Source organism: Cryptosporidium muris, genomic scaffold (genome assembly GCF_000006515.1).
Source record: "Cryptosporidium muris RN66 scf_1106632373455 genomic scaffold, whole genome shotgun sequence".
NCBI lineage: Eukaryota > Apicomplexa > Conoidasida > Eucoccidiorida > Cryptosporidiidae > Cryptosporidium > Cryptosporidium muris.
The window spans coordinates 178,016-197,276 of record NW_002196583.1 but is presented as its reverse complement, the minus strand read 5'-3'; the positions used below and the strand labels follow the sequence as shown (position 1 = coordinate 197,276).

The 19,261-nt window shown below is 30.7% G+C and overlaps 6 protein-coding genes across 6 annotated transcripts, besides 6 other annotated features; 5 read left to right on the top strand and 1 right to left on the bottom strand.

Moving 5' to 3' along the window:
• Positions 1-12: 12 nt before the first annotated feature.
• Positions 13-43: a sequence feature (AT_rich).
• Positions 44-516: 473 nt separating this feature from the next.
• Positions 517-2,957, top strand: CMU_021800 (ABC-2 type transporter family protein; the record flags this gene model as incomplete). Its single annotated transcript, XM_002142729.1, has 2 exons — positions 517-538; positions 607-2,957. The coding sequence occupies 2 exons, from the start codon at positions 517-519 to the stop codon at positions 2,955-2,957; spliced, it is 2,373 nt and encodes a 790-aa protein (XP_002142765.1).
• A 277-nt stretch (positions 2,958-3,234) lies between these two features.
• Positions 3,235-4,914, bottom strand: CMU_021790 (uncharacterized protein; the record flags this gene model as incomplete). The annotated part of the gene is made up of 1 exon (XM_002142728.1): positions 3,235-4,914. One exon carries the CDS (start codon positions 4,912-4,914, stop codon positions 3,235-3,237), a length of 1,680 nt encoding a protein of 559 aa, XP_002142764.1.
• Positions 4,915-5,728: 814 nt separating this feature from the next.
• CMU_021780 (uncharacterized protein) lies at positions 5,729-8,464 on the top strand (the record flags this gene model as incomplete). The annotated part of the gene is made up of 1 exon (XM_002142727.1): positions 5,729-8,464. One exon carries the CDS (start codon positions 5,729-5,731, stop codon positions 8,462-8,464), a length of 2,736 nt encoding a protein of 911 aa, XP_002142763.1.
• Positions 8,465-8,859: 395 nt separating this feature from the next.
• On the top strand, positions 8,860-11,388 carry CMU_021770 (AP2 domain-containing protein; the record flags this gene model as incomplete). The annotated part of the gene is made up of 1 exon (XM_002142726.1): positions 8,860-11,388. One exon carries the CDS (start codon positions 8,860-8,862, stop codon positions 11,386-11,388), a length of 2,529 nt encoding a protein of 842 aa, XP_002142762.1.
• Positions 11,389-11,740: 352 nt separating this feature from the next.
• On the top strand, positions 11,741-15,778 carry CMU_021760 (uncharacterized protein; the record flags this gene model as incomplete). Its single annotated transcript, XM_002142725.1, has 1 exon — positions 11,741-15,778. One exon carries the CDS (start codon positions 11,741-11,743, stop codon positions 15,776-15,778), a length of 4,038 nt encoding a protein of 1,345 aa, XP_002142761.1.
• Positions 13,564-13,587: a sequence feature (AT_rich).
• Positions 14,356-14,391: a sequence feature (AT_rich).
• A 37-nt stretch (positions 15,779-15,815) lies between the features above and the next one.
• Positions 15,816-15,845: a sequence feature (AT_rich).
• A 137-nt stretch (positions 15,846-15,982) lies between these two features.
• On the top strand, positions 15,983-18,787 carry CMU_021750 (uncharacterized protein; the record flags this gene model as incomplete). The annotated part of the gene is made up of 5 exons (XM_002142724.1): positions 15,983-16,282; positions 16,364-16,495; positions 16,552-17,676; positions 17,770-18,121; positions 18,180-18,787. The coding sequence occupies 5 exons, from the start codon at positions 15,983-15,985 to the stop codon at positions 18,785-18,787; spliced, it is 2,517 nt and encodes an 838-aa protein (XP_002142760.1).
• Positions 17,730-17,768: a sequence feature (AT_rich).
• A 29-nt stretch (positions 18,788-18,816) lies between the features above and the next one.
• Positions 18,817-18,849: a sequence feature (AT_rich).
• Positions 18,850-19,261: the final 412 nt, after the last annotated feature.

Genomic DNA, 19,261 nt, shown 5'->3' with positions numbered 1-19,261 from the left:
AAGTTAACTTACTATTATTTTTATTTTAAGATATATTATATTTCTTTAAGTGGAAATAGAAAAGAAAGAGAAACTGAAACCTCGAGGGATTTCTAGATCTTAGTAATCACCGCCTAATAAAGTTTTGAATTAGCTTATTTTAATTTCAAAGACTCACAACTAGTTTAAAATACCAAGAAAGGGATCTGTGAAGTGATTATTTTCATTTTGTACCTATTATTTATTGGAAAATATAAGGAAATATGAATTTTGATAATTAGATATATTAAATCTTAAAATTTAGTCTTTATATTTGGTATCTATCACAAAGTAAGATCAGTATGTTCACATTTATTTATAATTAGGTGAAGTATTAACATAATATTTAGTGAGAATTGTTTCATTAAATTTAATCAATTACGACAATCACTTTTTAGACACTAGAATTTAAAGTATGAAGCGCTAATTTATAGCGTGCTTAAATTCGTTTGTACTATACCTTTAGAGAGAGTGCGATTGAAATAAAATATTCTCACGATGTATGGAAATCCGAACAGTGGTAAGTTTAAGGATTTGTCTTCTTGAGATATAGAGTTGTTTAGTAAATTTTCTTTTTGTAACTATCAGTTCCTCTTCCACTAGCTAACTTTAGATTTGAGACAACAGAACAAAGGAGACAACGCAATTCAGTAGAAAATGAACCTCAGCACTCAAATATTATGAAATCTCTAAGTATTTATGATTATGGTGTTGTACCAACAAATATAAGTAATTATATAGAATTAAACAGCAGTAGAGGAGGTGATCAAATATCATCTTTAAATGGTGCAAAGGGAGGGTCAAGTGCAGCTGCAATACGACGTTCAATAACGGATGAATCTCTAGAAATTCCAATACATATTTCTGGAGGTTTGCAAATCTCTAAGAGAATAACACTAATAACTAAAGATTTAAGTGTCTATACTACCTATAAGGAAGGCTTATGTTCAGGTAAAAAGAAGATGAACATTTTGAAGTCTGTAAATTTTATAGCAACTCCAGGCCAATTTATCGGGATAATGGGGATTTCTGGAAGTGGTAAATCTACATTATTGAATGCTTTGTCTGGTAGACTAAAAGCCAGTAATTTTATAGTCACTGGTTCTATATTAGTTAATGGTTACTCAGATATTGACTTAAGTTATTTAACAAGACTAGTACTACAAAAAGATTTTATGCTTCCTTATTTGACAGTAAGAGAAACGATGGATATAGCGGCTGGATTAAGACTACCTCATCATTCTAAAAAAGAGAGAAATGAGAAAATTGAGGAAATTTTAGATATTTTGGGACTTTTAGATATACAAAGTACTCTTGTAGGGGGAATATCTTCAAAGGGACTCTCTGGTGGTGAGATAAAACGTCTTAGCATTGCTATTGAACTACTTCAAGGGCCTCCAGTACTTTTTCTAGATGAACCAACAACAGGACTGGATGCAGCTAGAGCTTATGATTTGATGGATTATTTAGCAAATCTTGCCCATTCAACAGGAATGATAATAATTTGTTCAATTCATACACCTCGATCACAGGCATTTTCCTTATTTGATAAAGTTCTTGTTTTGAGCAAGGGTCTTGTAGTGGGTCAAGGATCTCCTATGGATGTTTTGACATTTTACAATGATGTATTAACTATATTCCCCAAGAATTATAATCCTGCAGATTTTATTATTGATGCAATTTCATTAGTAGAATTAGCACATAAACAAAAGGGAGCTGAAGAAAAATTAAACTGTGAAATAATAGATAATAAGATACGAATAGTAGATAACAAGGTAAATGAAGAGCCTCTATATGAGTTTGAGAAACTCTCTTCTATTAATGAGACTAGTAATATATTATTTGGTCTTAGAGCACCAAAAATATACTCATTGGAAGATCTTAATGAAATATATGAACATTCTATATATGGAGAAAATGTTACTAGATCAATTGAGCACTATTTACGTTATACAGATACTAATCACCCTAAAGACTTGTTTGAGACTTTAAGTAATATTGACTCAGCTAATATGAGACCTCTTCCTAACAGAAACATTTTTCTCAGAATCTTATATTTGTCTCCAATACCTTCCCCTATTCAATTTTTCCGAGAGGTTTCACTTCTTACAAAAAGAGCTTCTTTGAATAATTGGCGTAATCCAAAAACTACCATTGGCCTTTTGTTTGTCAATACTATTTTAGGGATAATTATGGGTGGTATATTCTTTGCTCTTCCTAAAGAAAATGATAAAGATTCCTTGATAATGCAAAATGCAAGAAATATTGTTGGCTTCATATTTTTTTTTGCAGTTGGAATAACATTTACAGCTATTAAAGGACTTGTTAATGTTGTGACTGAACGATTTGTTATGAATCGTGAAACTTTTTCTCAGATGTATACACCTTTATCTTACTTTATATCAATAATGATATCAGATTTCCCACTTCAACATCTACAAGCCTTTATTTACTGTACTATTGTCTACTTTATGGCTGGAGTCTACAATTCCGATTATAGTATATCTGTTGGTCAACAATTCGGTCTATGGACTCTAATAACTCAAGTTGGAACATTCTCTGCCTATTCCTTTGGTTACATCCTGTCATCTATTGCCTCAAATCCTTCCACTGTATTCAATATATTTCCAATGGCAAATGTAATTTTCTTTTTACTTGCAGGATATTTCTTGAATTTAAACCAAATCCCAGTATGGATTAATTGGTTTGGATGGCTCTCAACATGTAGATATTTATTTACAGGAATGTTTTTATCTATTTTTATTCCTGGTCAATCCTTTGTATCAGTAACTACTGATTTCTTCATTAACCAGTATGCACTTTGGACAGAAAGTTATTGGAAAAATTTGGGAACTGTATTTGGTTTGGGAATTGCTATGCGTATATTAGCTTATATATTTTTTGCATTCCTACTTAGAAATAAACAACTTGCAAGTTGACAAGACCTAGTGATATATTAGAACATAGCAATATTATAGGAAATTAATATTCTAGCTAAGAAATATTGATATTTATTTTACAACACCTAAATATTAACTTATTTTTTGAGAAATTTAAATCTCCTTAATAATTTAAATGAGTTAAAGTCCTTTTGGTGACTTTAGCGCATTAGAGAATTTCCTTCAAATTCCGCTATTTAGATTTTTTATCTTATCATAGAGCCAATCTACATTCTAATTGCAACTCATCCGATTCAATTACCAAAAATATAAAGATCTAAGTCATTCCAATTATAGTAGTTAGATCTGTCATGCTACCAGATTGCTGTTCCATACCAAAATTACTTGGAACAAAATATGCATTTAAAAGTTGTCCATTAAGAATACTCTGAACTCTCTTATTTGGCTTTTGTACCGGAAAAGGTACTAAGTCATAATAAGACCATGGTACCATATTTCTGTTCCTGCTTGTAACACGTCTATAACTGTTGAGTATGTTGAAAGCTTCACTAACAGCTGAATGAATAGTTTTAATACCTTGTGTTATTTGTTCAAAGTTAGCCATTTTATTAATACTATTGATTACTAATGGATCTGTATGAATAACTCTCAGTATCTGTTGTATTTGAATTAATTGTTGATCTATTGCTGTAGTGTTTCTAATTGGTTCTCCAATGCTATTTATAATTCCATTCCACCAGGTTTTCACACTTAATGAGATGCTTTCAAATACGCTTTGGAGAGTATTATTAGGTGGAAAATCTGTTCTTTTACATTGATCATAAAATAGTGATTTTATGAATTGTTGAACTCTGAATAAGTCATTTTCACTGTGATGACATCGTAATTTTTCCTCTACAACTTCTAATGTTGAGTACATATAAGCAAAGTTGGAAAATCTAACATTTCTAGGTGAAAGGAATGTTAGAGATTGTAGATTTTCCGCTATTTGATTATTGGACCAATCCCAAGGGATACCATCAAAGTGGATACTTCTAGTTGTAAGGTCACAATGCAAAAGTCTTCCAGCAGGTGAATGGTACTGTAAAGTTAAGAGAGCCGCAATAAAGGCATGAGCTAAAGAATACTGAGCTTCTAACCTGAAAGAGATACGTTGTATAAAGATATTGGTACTTTTAGATGATTCTACCCATTCTTTTAATTTGGAACTTCTTAAGAATGAGATTGCATCTCTCAGACTAGGTCCCATAATTCTTTCAGTTATTAATACACCACCTAAAAAGGGTTGCTGGTTCCCAGATGGACGTGTCGCTTGATTGTTACTACTAAAACATACAATTGCTGGAACTAAATGATCAAATCCCATTCCATATGAAGCTGTTGGTTTTACAGGATATTCAGAATTAGCGAGAAAAGATGTATAGAACATATCTCTTATCATAGATTTTAAAGGATTAGCTTTTAAAATAATATTTTCAGGGACATGCCTATGTAAGAAGTTATTTCCCATATTGGGTAATGAAATTATGCTATACGGATTACTAGGCATATTAAGTGGAGCAAGAGTACAATGTGTTGATGGTACAACATTAGTTGCTTGATATGGGAGACCAAACATAGCAACAGACGATTGAATTAATTGTACCGGTACATTTTGAAGTGAACTTGAAAAACTATTAACTGTTATTGAATTATATTTGGGTCTCACACTCAATACTCCATAAGTAGCATAACCACCATTTATTGGAAACATCATTACTCCAAAAACAGACTCAGAAGTAGAAGAAGGTTTTAAAACTGGAACGGGAGGTAATGAAATATTTCCATATATATTTGTACCAGGATATATTTCGCATCTCATAAACTTAGGTGGGAGAGACAGACACAAAGTTGATAGTAACTCCTTCTCTGAAAAGCCAATTAAGTGAGTATCAGCACAGTAGCATCTAACACATAACAAAAAGGGCAGTAATTTTAAAAGTTTTAAGAGTTTCATTTATTGTCTTTTTGAAAATACTTAAGAGATTCTGGAACTAATAAAAATGCAACACTACTTGCATATCTTCACAGATACCTGAATAAGAAACAGCGCTCAAGATGCAGTTAGGTCTTAGGTATCCGATACTTGATATTTCTTGAGTTTAAATTATAATTCATGCATAATCCTGATTTAGAATGTATCTGAGACAACAGTGAATCATGCAAATATTCTTTCAGCTATTTCATAAGGGTTTCTGTAATTTATTTTTATTTTTCTTAATAAGTGCCCGCAAAATTATAAAGGGTTAACTTGCACCATTTGGCGGCAAATTCAAGATCTAAAAAGTAGTTACACAAGAGAAGGGCAAAAAAAACCTCTAATTTATAAATAAGGAAGATGAAAAATATAGAGTTTTATTTAACAAGACTGTAGTATAATTAAATATGCAAGTTTTGGTTATATATCATTTGTTCATTTTGTCTTTATCTGTAAACTTGATCTATGGAACTAGTCGTCCGGGATTTAATATGTACCACTGGCAGTCTAAAAATATTAGGAAATTATTTGGTACTAATCCAAATAATAAACTCCCTAAAGGGGCTGAAGAAGCAGGGACACTTGTGGTGTGAGTTTTAATATACTATCTCTGTTGTAATACCTTTTTTAACTGATTCTTTCATTTAGAGATTATTGTACAATATTAACTCCTCAACAGGCCAAACTAGCGAGATTATTTATAATAGTATCAAAAAAACTCTCTAATACAGGTAAGTTATTTAAGATTGATTGATTCCATTATTTTTTTATGTCACTACTGGACTTAATAGGAATGTCTTTATTGGATGCTTGTCATATAACATATGCATTAAGAGATGGCTATTTTGCTGCTTGTACAAAGGCTGTAGAGTTGACATTAGTTCAACATCCAAAATTAAGCCGCCGTAAAGAAGAATTATGTTCAAAAGTTTATGAGATTGCACAAATTGATGAGGATATTAAAAGTTTAGTAGTAATAGCATCTGCAGAAGAAGCTAATGAAATGGTAAAGAGAGTGGAGGCAACATTGATATATAATCCTGATAAAGATAGACTTGGGGGGAGTACGTGTAGTTATTTGGATAAAGATGGTATAAAGTCTGCTAATGGTTTGGTTTTAAGAGCTTTGGAGAATGGGTATGATCTAAGAAAGAGTCGCGCTTGTGCATGCTTTTTAGCACTACTAAAGGGGTCTCTTGAAGATTGTGCGTTAACTTTGAGGTCAGCTTTGCATAATCTTATCCCATATACTATGGCTGAAACTTTATGCTTTGAAATGGGCCAATTTGCTGGTAACTCTGTAATACCATCTGAAAAGCTGATAAGATGTGCAATATTAGAAGAGGAACAAACTGGTATGAGCTCTGTAACAAGGCAAAGGGCTGCAGCTAATGAAGCTATTGTTACAGCTTTAGCTATTCATAACAGGTGCTATTTAGATCCAAATGATGTCAGACAAATCTTGTTCACAGATTTTCCAGCTTCAGAAAATGTTGTAGATCGAAGAGCTTTATTTAATAGATTCAAAAACATTTATATTCGTAGGAAGAATATTGCAGAAGGTCGAGTTCCTGTTTTTGTACCTGGAATATTGACTCCTTCTGAAATTAAGGAAAGTAGTAAGGTGTTGGAAGATGGATTAGAACCCATAGATTTAAATAATTATCAAGCTTTACGTATTTTGTTCATAACATACAGGAATTTAATTGAATCCTTCAAAGAGACGCAACAACTTATACAAGATCTCTTCTTCCAAAGAAGAAATGTTGCAGATAGTCTCAAAAAACGATTTTATTATCAGATTCAGTTAATAAAGTATTTAGAAACTCATATTGGTGCTTTATCTCAGTACATATCTGAAGATAGATCTGATATTTCTCCAAAAAGTAATTTGCCTACTGCTCTTTCAAACTTAAAATTGTACGCATCATTAAATAAAAATAAGGAGTGGGGAGATCCCTTATTTGATAAACAACAGTATGAGAATATGGATCATTTTGCATTATTTTGTTCGTTACTCCATAGATCTGCGTTTAGGTTGGCTCTATTAGTGGTTGGAATAGCTCATAGTGTATTGCATAGAACCAAAGTGAAGTTGCCAGATGCATGTCTTGCTATATCTCAGATGAAAGAGGGGAGGACATTTAGATTTTCAATTCAGTTAGCTCTAACTGATGTTTTTATAGCTAATCAAAAAATTATGACACCTGAAGACTTAGATCCAATGTATCATTTACTTGTGGATGCTGTTGATGAGAGTGTAAATAATTTTTTGTTGGGAGTTCCAGGTGATATACTTGGAACTGGAGGACAAGATGATATAGATGATGAAAACTTAAATTCATGGTTAGCTCAAACTGAGCATAGAATTAAAAAAATTTTGGATGATCCAAAACAGATTCTAGGTAATATTTCACTTTTTGATGTGGATATGATAATGCAAAGTATAACACAAAAAGAAGCAAGAATTCAACTTCTTGTAAGTGTAGCCGTAAGTAGAATTCATAATATGATGATGGAGTTGACCAATGAAGAAAGTAATATGAGAAATATTTTAGAACGTTTAGACACAGCAAGACGAAGTGGAATATCAAGTGATGAAGTTGAGATGAGTAATTTACTTAATCAAGCCAAACATAAGAGAAATATATTAATACATAGAATAATCGACTTAACAGCTTATCATGCTAGTGTCTGTGTAAGAGCAATTGATATTTTTGATATAGCAGATCGTCCTATTGTTCGCAAAGTATATCGTTTAGTGGCAGTCAATGCTGAAAATAAACGACTTCTTTCACAGTATACAAAACTCATTCAAAATCCCCCCTTATATAAATCAAACAAATATCTATTACGTGTATCAATTCTAAAACATAGGGGAGATCAAGCTATGAATATTTTAATGAATCTTTCTCTCGGACCTTTATATGATCCTTTTGACTCCAGATGGTACACCGACTATAATTCCTGCTTTAGTAACGATATACCTAAATTGCCAATCAAATTAACTGTAGATCCTACCAAATATCTAGAACGTTATTCTGGGTTTATTCCTAATACTCCTGATAAACGTCCTCCTAAATATACTATTTATTGCAATAGTAATCAGCTGAGGCGTTTCAAACAATTACAAAATGATATTGCAGAACTACTTAAGCAGTTGAAAGTACCAAGTATTAAGTTTGAATCTAAAAAGACATTTGCTGCAGATATACTTAATATTGAAGGGTGGTCCCCTCTAGGTACTACAATATCTGAAGAGGAGTTTCCTCATATACCTTGCACAATTACCAAGCAGATCTTTAGAAGGATAGTTTCAGATATATCTCAGAGAGTTAGAGGGGGTTCTTCATTCTTTACGATACCCTTAATGAATTTTTGGTGTGCAAATTATATTCGATTTAGATTAGGAAATCAGGATTTGTGGAGGAACCTTATTTCGAGGGTGTGGCTCATCTTTTTGGATGAGCCATTAGCCCCTGTTGAACTACAAAAAAGGAAATGGAGACTTCTTTCTTGGTTTAGATAGTAGTTTAAGTTACTAAAAATGCTTACTATATTCTAGGGATAGTATGCTCACATGCTTGCACATATAAACTCTTGAGTATCATATTTCTTCACTAAAGTTACATAGGTATCTAATGTGGAAACTTGGCGCCAATATAGCTGACGTGGCATCTTGTAGCTTAGGGTTGCAGAGGAGCTTCATAGACGGCTAATTTTGTTTAGAGGAGGAGGTAGAAGTTTCAATATAACACAACTTTTTGTGAAAACATAAAGCTCTGTAACCCTATAGAGTTAATTTGACTTTCAATTGGTTGAGGAGAGAATAGAAAGAAAGAAAAGCACTACGATTCCCACACTTGTCTGTTTGAAGGATTTCTATTGTAGTAGTACCTTATATTTGGAAACTCTACTATAGAAATGTTGGACGATGAAAATACTAGCCAATCCCAAGTAATCCACCAGGAATCTGCATATATAAATGAAAATGCTACTGGAAAGGATGTAAATATGGACTCAAGTAAAATTAATTTATCTAATGGACAATCTAAGGAGGATATTGAAATGTTGGATAATAATAGAAATAAGAGTAGATATATCAGTTTGGTTTGTGATGATATGGAAGATTTGGTATGTATTGACTTTTTCCTTCGTTATTTGTCATATTTATTTCCTTTGTGGGCAGAATATGGTGATAATCTGATGTTTCACATAATTCAGATTTATGGAGCTACAAGTAGTGATGAATATGAGCCCTATAGACGTATTATGGATCATCTTAATATTAGGAGGACTTATAGAGGTTGTAAAAGTGAGTTTTCTAGTTCTGATACCTCTCCACTGAATGTGCAGGATTGTAGTATGAAGACTTGTATAGAAGCAATTACACAATTAGATTACTATAGAGAGTGGTTAGAGTATACTCTTTTACAACTTAGTGGGATTTTGAAGATACCTTCTGCAATTGATCCTCCTGACTGCTGTGATATACTTGAAAATGGAAAGTCGATACTTAGTCATTCTATTAAGGAATGGAAGCCTCTAGAACTTACAAATGTATCATTACCATTGGCATATCAGACTTATGTTTCCGTTAGTACGAATGATTCTGGTAAGAAGATTCAAAATTCTAATTTGAAAAAGAAAGACTCTATTTTAAGTTCAAAAATTCCCTCAACTCCTTCAAAGAATGGGAATGAGGTTGGAGTTACATATGAAAAAAACAGAGATCGTTGGGTTGCAGTTTGGACAGAAAATGGGATTAGAAGAAGTCGTATTTTTAATGTTAAGCAATATGGTTATGAGACAGCAAGGGAATTAGCTATCCAACATAGAAGGGACCAGTTGGCTCAAATAAACGGCCAAAATAATAATTCTAGTGGCAATATAAGTAGTAGAAGAAGTAAGAAAGTGACATCAGTTGAGAATACTAGAAAATCTCCCTCTAACTATAATACTAGAAATTCGGGCTCTTTAAATAATACCCCATTAATAGCGTCAAATACTCCCAATTTTAATGTTTATCTGGATAGTGAGAGAGAATCTTGGATATGTAAAGATAATACTACCATGGAGGAAGTTGGAAGCTTTAGTATTCAAGAATTTGGATCAGAGCAAGCAGAATATTTGGCAAATGAAAAGGCAGGAATAACTTTAGAATTTTCACAAACTCCAATAAAAAGAAATAGTTTGTCATCTTATAATGAAGATCAAATACAAACGAAACGTACTTGCAGTTCTACCTTTAGAATTCGAACTAGTAGTAGTGTGTTGGCTGAAACTAGTGGTGGAATTAAATCTGATCCTAGAAAGTTGTTGAATCAGGATGAATCGATGATTATACATGGTAAAAAGTACTTCTTCGGACCTATTGTAGAGGGAGTGCGTTATGATAGGATCCAAAATAGATGGGTTACAGGATACATTAGCTCAGATGGAAGAAAGAGATACAAGTACTTTAGCATTGGTGCCTATGGGTTTGAGGGGTCTAGGCAACTTGCTATTGAATATAGAGAGAGTGTATTTGGATCTACTAAGGGAGTTCATGAACTTATGGAGTATCTACAAACCGTAATTCAAGGTTTTCCAGCTTATGAAGATGGATCTCTGAAAGATTTTGATCAACAAGATGTAGTTGTACATCAAGGCCTACTGAAGGGATTTTCAGATAAATATTATTTGTGTATTCCTACAAAAGGCGATTTTCTAGTTACAACACCAGCAAATAAAGATGATCCTCAAGTACTTAGACTATTGAATGAAGCAAAGTTACAAGTTAATTCCAATGATATAGTAATTGAAGAAAGTACTGATTCAAATTTTCAGGGTGATAATTTTACTTCAAGCACAACTTTAGATGATAATAAACCAAATCTAAATATTGATCATGATGCTAATAATAGATATGATACTAAGATAAGACAGGAAGACATCTCATTTTTCTCAAATACAAATATTGATGAAACTTTAAGTTGCAAGAAATCAAGTAGTAATATCGATAATCTTACAAAATCCAGCAAAGATAAAGGACATATACAAGATAGTCAAGAACCTCAATTTTCATCTTCACCTGCACAATCAATTACAAGCAAGCGATCTCTTAATTCACCAACTACTGACTCATCTCCGGACTTCCAAATTTCAAATGTAGATCATTCTCTTTACATTGAAACGGAAGACAAAACAACCCCAAATAGTCGGAAAAGATTCTTTATTGGACCTCAGATTGCTGGAGTTTTTTATAATCCGGGAATTCACCGCTGGGTTTCACAATATGAAGTTGATGGTGTCAAATTATCAAAAAACTTTAGTGCTAAGAGTTATGGTTTTGAAAAGTCAAGATATATGGCAATTAAATGGAGAACACAATATCATGGAGAACCTCCTGAGCTACCACTTCTTATTGAGTCACTAAGAAAGCATGGTATTGAGTATCCACCTCTAAAATGATATTTAGATCTAGTTGCATGTTAGGCAAACTAGCTGTGAAGCTACATAAAATATTTATATGTAACGAAGTACAATGAGATTTTCGCTTTATTTAATATGTCTATTCTTTACTATAGAATTTTTCATTGAGTATCCGGAATTTCACTTTCTATTTTCTTGAAGTCTCCATTAGTGGCTGTAGGGACATGACGCGGTTTATTTAGCGGGTTATGAGATCTTACTATAGTATAAAGGTTAGTTACAAAGTAGAATAAAGTAAGACTAAATAACTTTACAGAGAAGTTACAGATAGATGGGAGATTTAACTTTAAGAATATATCAGGAATATACTAAAAGTGTGCTTTGAGTATTAATGAGTAATTTATTTGTATATTTAATTCAGATCTACATAATACTATTAAGGACTGAATTTATCCATGGTATATATAATTCCAATTTAGAACAATATATACATAGTAGTTTTCAGCAGAATGAAGAAATTGGGCAAATATCCAATTTACTTGATAAAGATACTTTGAATGATTTTCTGGTAATTGATAAGGAAAGTGTAAAGATTAGTTCAGTATACCACTTACTTCCATCAGGTCCTACAGACTTATTATATTACTTTGAATCTGCTAGGATATCACTTCAGGCATCTATAGAAGTTCCCTTAGCTTTAGGTTTACATCGTCCTCAGAATATAGAAGAACCTTTACCTCGAAGTGTAGCAGCAGCTTCTTCTCAGTTATACTTAGAGGAAGAATTTTTTATAAGTAGATTTATTAGCTATTCTGTGAATATGATTGGATTTCCACTGTACCATACCTTTTTGGGGGCTTGTATATTTTATACATTCCGTAGTTTAAGAAACCAACTTGTTTTATCTTCATCTCTTCCTTCAATCCATAGTGTGGCGTCTTTAACTGTTCAGCTTCCAGAAATAGAAAGTTCAGAATTCTTAATTGCATGTAAGAGCTATATGACAAATATTTCTAAAAGACCATCACGTTATGTACCCCCAAAATTTATCGATACATTATGTAAGCAATTACCACTTTGTGTAAATGATGGTGAGCTGCAGAATTCTGTAAGAATAATGAGAGAAACTTTAGCAGTAAATCTTGTAGATGTAGATTTGTTGGATACACCGACTAGATTAAATTTTATGAAGAAATTACAACGAAAATTTCATAGAAAGCCTTTAACTACATCTTATTTACAACTACTAAGGTTGACAATTAAAATGGACTATATAATGAATTCTTTATACATAAATAAAGTCACTGAGGTCTATGATTTATCTAAAGAGTCTATATTTAAAGATTTAATGGAGATATTTGATAAGCCAACAGATACAATTAATAAGAATACAAATATATGTGAGTATAATCTAAAAAATTTTATCAACAAGCACAAGTTACTTCCTAAGTCCTTTGAAAAAGAGAATTTAAGTATATTGGTTAATTCAATTTGTATATTTTCATTACAGGCAATCAATTCCATTTTAGTTCCTCTTCCTCCTACTCCTATATCACTTAAATATCTCATGTACCTTCATGAATATCTTGAGTTACCTCTTAAAATGATTGCTAAAGCCCAATGTACATTTTATTTATCTTCTTCCTATACTGGGATATATCCTTTGTTTCCTCAAGCTACACAATTAGCATTGCTATTAGGATCACTTGGTACTGAGAATTCTATAGCTTTCGTTTCTCAGTGTAAGACTCTACTACCAAATTATATAAATTTGAGGAATAATGTATTTAAGAATAAGGTGGAAATGAATAGTGACACTTTAATAAAAGATTCTAGTGAACTGTGCAAGGCTATATATATGTGTTTTACATCACTTTTCGTAATATCTCCATCAGATACAATGATTCTAATTCTTTCTTCAGTGGCTTCTCCTCAGAGTTTCCATTATAATCAGATTTTGTCACGATATAAATTTATAGGAACTAAGTTATCTTATAATGAAGAGTTTTCTGAAATAAATGATAAAAACTCCACTATAATTAGAGAAGTCCTGTCACCTACTGAAGTTTTGCAAGAGCTTATTAAAACTCACGATCCTAATTTAGTATTGAAATCTCAACTACTATACTCTTATTTATATCGCTTGGTTCTCCTCATAACTAATTCAGTAGATGTGAGTGAATATCAAAAAGATCAAATAAATATTTCAATGCCATATAAATATATATTAAATAATAACAATCCTATAAGTCTAATTTTTAAGCCCTCTGAGGTGATCGAGATAATAAAGAATAGTTTTACAGCCTCTGATTGTGCTTCTGCAATTGTTAAAGGGCGAACAGAATTTTCAACAGTATTTCCTACTCTTGCTACGTTTTGCTTTCATGTTATGTTTGATTCTTATCCCATGGAATTTTCTAAAAAACCTTATTTACATAAATTGGTAATTTCAGCTGTAAACGACTTTGGATTTAGTTTAGATTTAGTAATAAGACTGCATTGTTATGTAGCAAGCTCTTTAATAATTATGGGAGTTCATCCGAATATTCAAATACTACTAGAATATGTAATTGATAACCCAAATGAAGATCTCAAAAAATTATCGAATATTTCGGATTTAGAATCTAAAATTTTAATATATGGAGCTAGAAAAGAAATTGAGCTATGTAAACATAAAGTTCCTTTATATTCAGCACTTTTAAGTACTCTTGTTTGGGAACATTCCGATGTATATTGCAAGTATGTCTCACTTTGTTTAAATGACATTTATCATCTTAAATTGCTAGATTTTTCTATTAGATCGTACACAAGAGGATTAACTAGTGAAAAGTTTTGGAGATCAAATGTATTATCAGTTATACAGGCTGTAAAGGAAGAGATTATATACAATAGCAGAACCGATATTATAAATCTTGAAGCGAAATATCCTGTAACTTATATGGTTACTTTACAAGCTCTGAAATTTATAAGACTAATACAGAGATCTTCTTATAGTAAGGAAATGAGTATTAAAGATATTATAATTATTTTTAAATATATATACAGTGACTATAACACTCTCCCATGCATATCAAGTTCAGCATTCACTGGAACACATTTCAAAGTTTTCAATCAAGATACAAGTTATATATCTGGTAAAAATACCGAGGATAAATATGGGAATACACCAAAAATGCAATATAAAACTAATATAGGACTTAGAAGTACTGGAAATTATGAGTTAATGTTGGAGAATGACTCCTGCTTAGTTAAAAAATGCTATGAAATACTTTATAAGTCCTATGAAGTTTATGGTGAATTATCAGATACAAGTATAAAAGGTATTTGTATATCTACCTTCGAATTTATTCACTTAAATCTCCCAGTCCCTCCAATTAATAGAAATGCTCTTTTTATTAATTATCTGGTTAATTATTTGTTTATTCCCATCAATTATATCCCACCTTTATTATGCAGTTTTAAGATATTTAATGCCATGGCTTCTTCAACTTATTTAATGCCAGCTTTTGAACCGATAACTAATTTCATTCTACATCTTATTGCCCTTAGGGGAGGGCTAATTTCACTAGATGGTGAAAATTCGCTTGAACATTGCAGAATTTCTGCTTTAATTTCGGGGATTGTTGATACAAGTAATGATTCCATTTTCCCAAGTGATATTGTGGAAAATGAAGTATTATCGAATTGCCCAATTCAATTGAGAAAGTTGGATATGTTATGCAGAGTAATCAATCAGCAATGCATAAATAAATCAGGATTAACTACTACTATTAAAAATTACATTGAAAAGAAAACTAGATATAAATTTATATTTGAAAGCTCTATAAATTCTATACAAAGTAAGAAAAAAACTGATAGTTTTAGTAGTATAAGATATAAAATAGAAAAGATATTTGAATCTAAGATTACTAGAGGGCATAAAATAAATTATAAGGGAAATAGCTTACATATAGTAGGAATAAGGATACTTGAAGGTATTAGGATTTATGGAATTCTTCATGACTCGTTTATAAAACTGGCCATACATGATAAATCTCAACTAATTTCTACATCAAGAACTAAAAGTACTGAGAATCAAAAATATTTTGAAGACGATATATCTAGAAAAACTAAAATAAATAGTGATTTTGTTGAAGATAATTTTTCAGGTTTATATTCAGGTAATAGTCCTTTTATAACAATGGAAAATTATGAGAGTACTTCAATGATCACGCTTGATACCGCTATTTTACTTGTTTATGAAATGAATTTAAATATTAATCAGTTACTTGGAGATAGTCAAGAAGTTCAAGTACCACTATGTAATAGGCATCCTTTGATTGTACCAGAATGTATAAAAGTCCTCAAAGAGAAACTACCTAAGTCATTTAGCAGTACTGAGATTGAGTCTGTTTGTATAATTACTTTTGCTAGATTCAAACAATATTAGTGACAAAATTTATATTTTAGTTTTAAATCTGAAGATGATTTAAATATTATTTTTTTTTATAATTTAAGTTCTATTACTTTAATCAATATTTATGTGTGTTAAAACTTTTTTTATAATCTGCAATGTGTGAAAATTGTGTGTTTTCTCATTCTGAAAATTATGTTTGAAGAATTATAAAGGATTAATGAAATATTAAATACTAAAATGTTTAAAGTCAGGGATTCCTGGGTAATATCAACTATTTTAGTGTTTTTGTGCTGGCAAGATGTATGTACATTGTACTCAGGAACTTATAAAGATTTGGTACCTTCATCAGAATTTAATAACAAACGTATACAAGATTCAGACAATTATATTAAGGGATTTGAGGATGAAAAGAATGAAAAAACTCTGTTCATACCACCTTTAAACGCAAAAGGCATCTTTATACATAAAAGTCCTGATCCTGCAACTATTCAATATTCGCCTAGAGTAACAAAAGGAGCAATATTCCAAGAAGGAGAAGTAAGTTGAGACTAGAGTTTATAAATATATATAAAGACTTATATTAATTGTTTTTGTGAATTTTTGTATAAATTAATGTAGATCTTAGGATTTTTAGAATTTCAAGGATCTATTAAACGCAGATCTGTTACAACACTTTTATCACCTTGCATTATGTCTATTAGTAACATTTTTGAGACATCTGGGTCTATAGTCTCTGCACTTTATGAAGGGGTAAGTTAAGAATTTACATTTTTTCTATTTTCAGAGATATATTGGAATTTTTATAGCGGACAATTACTCCGAGGAATCTTATTTCCTTTAATTGTATAGAAGTTCATTCTGACACTTATTTAATAATTAGAGAAGTCTCAGAACATAATAAGAGTAAATCAAAGTTAATAGATGTTATTATGAAGTCTAGTTCTAATATTGTAGTAATATCAACAGCTAATATGGGAAACCTTCCTAAAGGTTCAGTTTTAATATCTTTATGGTATGATCAGAATATCTACTTACTATTTGAGACATTGCAAGACTTCTATAATGTAAGAATATTAATAGATACAAAAGTAATCGGTGTTCCATTGATACCAGGAATACCTCTAATAAATTTTCAATATTATGTTGAGACTTTCAAGGAAGATATAAAAAAACAGTATACAGGTATGGATTATTTAATAAATTCAGACAATTTTAGCATAAAATCAGATTTTAATGAACATAAAAATAACCTTAGAGAAGCTAAAAATAAAAGAATAGCAAGTGTAACTAAGAACCAAGAAAGTGTCAATGAATTATTGTTAGCCCTAGCTAATGCAGCATGGGCATCATCTATATTTATTAGAATGAAGAAATATAAAGGAAAACTATATGAACTTAAGCAGTCCCCCAGGTTGAATGAAAAAGCAATATGGGTTATATACTCCCCTTGCAATGGAAAGATATTATTATCAAGAACATTTGGGAAGGTTATACCTAACGGAAGTACCTTAGCTATCTTACAGTGTGAAGAAATAGAATACCATAATGAAGATAAAAAAAGTAGAATTGTAATAAAGCGTAATTTAGATATCAAAACTCCTTTTTCACTTACTATAACTAAATTACATATAGACTTTATTATGTACTCCAAAGAGACTGAGAGTTATATAAAAAAGGGAGATAAGATATTGACTGGAAATTTAACTGGAGAATCAGAAAATATTTCTCCTTATATAATTTTTGGAGATGTAAAAATAATTACATCTCCTTGTCAAGGTAAATTAATAGCTTCTGCAAGTGTTGGAGAGTACATAGGTAATAATAATAGTTTAGTACAAGTTGAATGTGAAGGTGGAGAGAGACGCGAAGAAATTGCAGAAACAAGTGCTCTAGTCTCATTTGTATTTAAAGATGATGAAGCAGAAGTTAAGGTAAATTTTTTTTAGACTCTAAATTCCCCACTATACAGGGGTTTAGAGTCAAGTTTTTTAATTATTATAAATTAAGAAATTTATTTATTTTAGGATGGAGAAGCTTTATTAGTTCTTAGGCCAAAGTGGAAAATATTAAATTCTCCATGTGATGGAATAATAATTTATATTGAATCTCCTGGAGTAATTCAGATACAAACAAATCTAGCTACTATTCAATGTAAAGATCAAATTTTAGGGATTCAGAATATCCAGTCAAATAAACCACTTACAATACTAGCACATGTATTACCAAATCCATCAATGGTAGTAAAGAATCAGCCACTAATTATTGTTGACTATACAGAATATCAACCCAATGAAGCAAAACAAAATGGTGAATTAAAAAACAAAATTATTAAGAAAATATCACCAAATAAGGAATTTGCAATCGAATATTCAAAAAGTAAGTTGTAATATTGAACAATCAATTTATATTATTAATCTTTTGTTTTATTTTGTAGTACCAGATGAAATTAATATACAAAATGTTATTTCTCCATGTAATGGGAAATTTCTACTACAAAAAGATCATGTATTAGGAAATACTATTAAAAGACAAAAAATTTTAGCTAATGTGTTGTGTAAAAATGGGAATAATATTGTATTTCAACCTTCAAAGGATATATTAATTCTTAAAATACTTCCACTAACGCACTCTACTAGTGGTAAAGATTCAATTGAGACAAAAGACCAAGAAATTCAAGTTAAAAGTCAGAAAGAAAAAAAGTATACTAATAATTCTAGTATAGATTCTTCGTTTGAAGATTTGGTTATTGATATTAGTAGTGGAGACATAATTTTTGAAATTCTATTTATTCATAACGTAAAATATTATATTACTATGGCTCCATGCAATGGATTTGGATATAGTCATAATTCAGTTGGAGATCTTATTTCTGAGGGGCAATATTTTGCAATTGTACAGTGTAAAACTAAGGAAAACAAAAAAAAAAGTACTCAAAAATTTAAAAGTAAGAAAGATGTTTATATAGCATCAAAATATTTGGAATATAAAAAGGAATTTGCAAAAGGTTCACCTCTATTTATTATGGTTGAGCCTCCAGAGTAAGAATATATGTAATAATTTTAGTTTATGACAAATTTTTTAAAATAAATTATACTTAATTATAAGTGATAATTAGAAGTATTTAGAATAGACTATTCATATCTTTATATCCAAATATGGTGAAATACTTTTGGAGAAACTTGAATCAATACTTACAAACTAAAATATAAAAATATCAATATAAAAAGTCCAAGTGTCTATAAGTAACTTGTATTAATAAAGAGCATGTATGAATTGTATGGATTATTCATAAATAAACTTTCAGTAAATAATAATTTCGAGGTTTTAATTAATCGTATGAACTCCAGTTTACAATCTATTTGCTATATCAAAAAAACTGAAAGTAAAAAGAGTTAAATTTTCTAAGCTATTAGACAACTTCGTGTTAATTATTTCTATTTAGCTTTTTAAAAGTGTTAAAATAGACATAGATTGGGGGGTTATAGTAAGTTTTAGGTCTTCCTTTTTAAATCTATA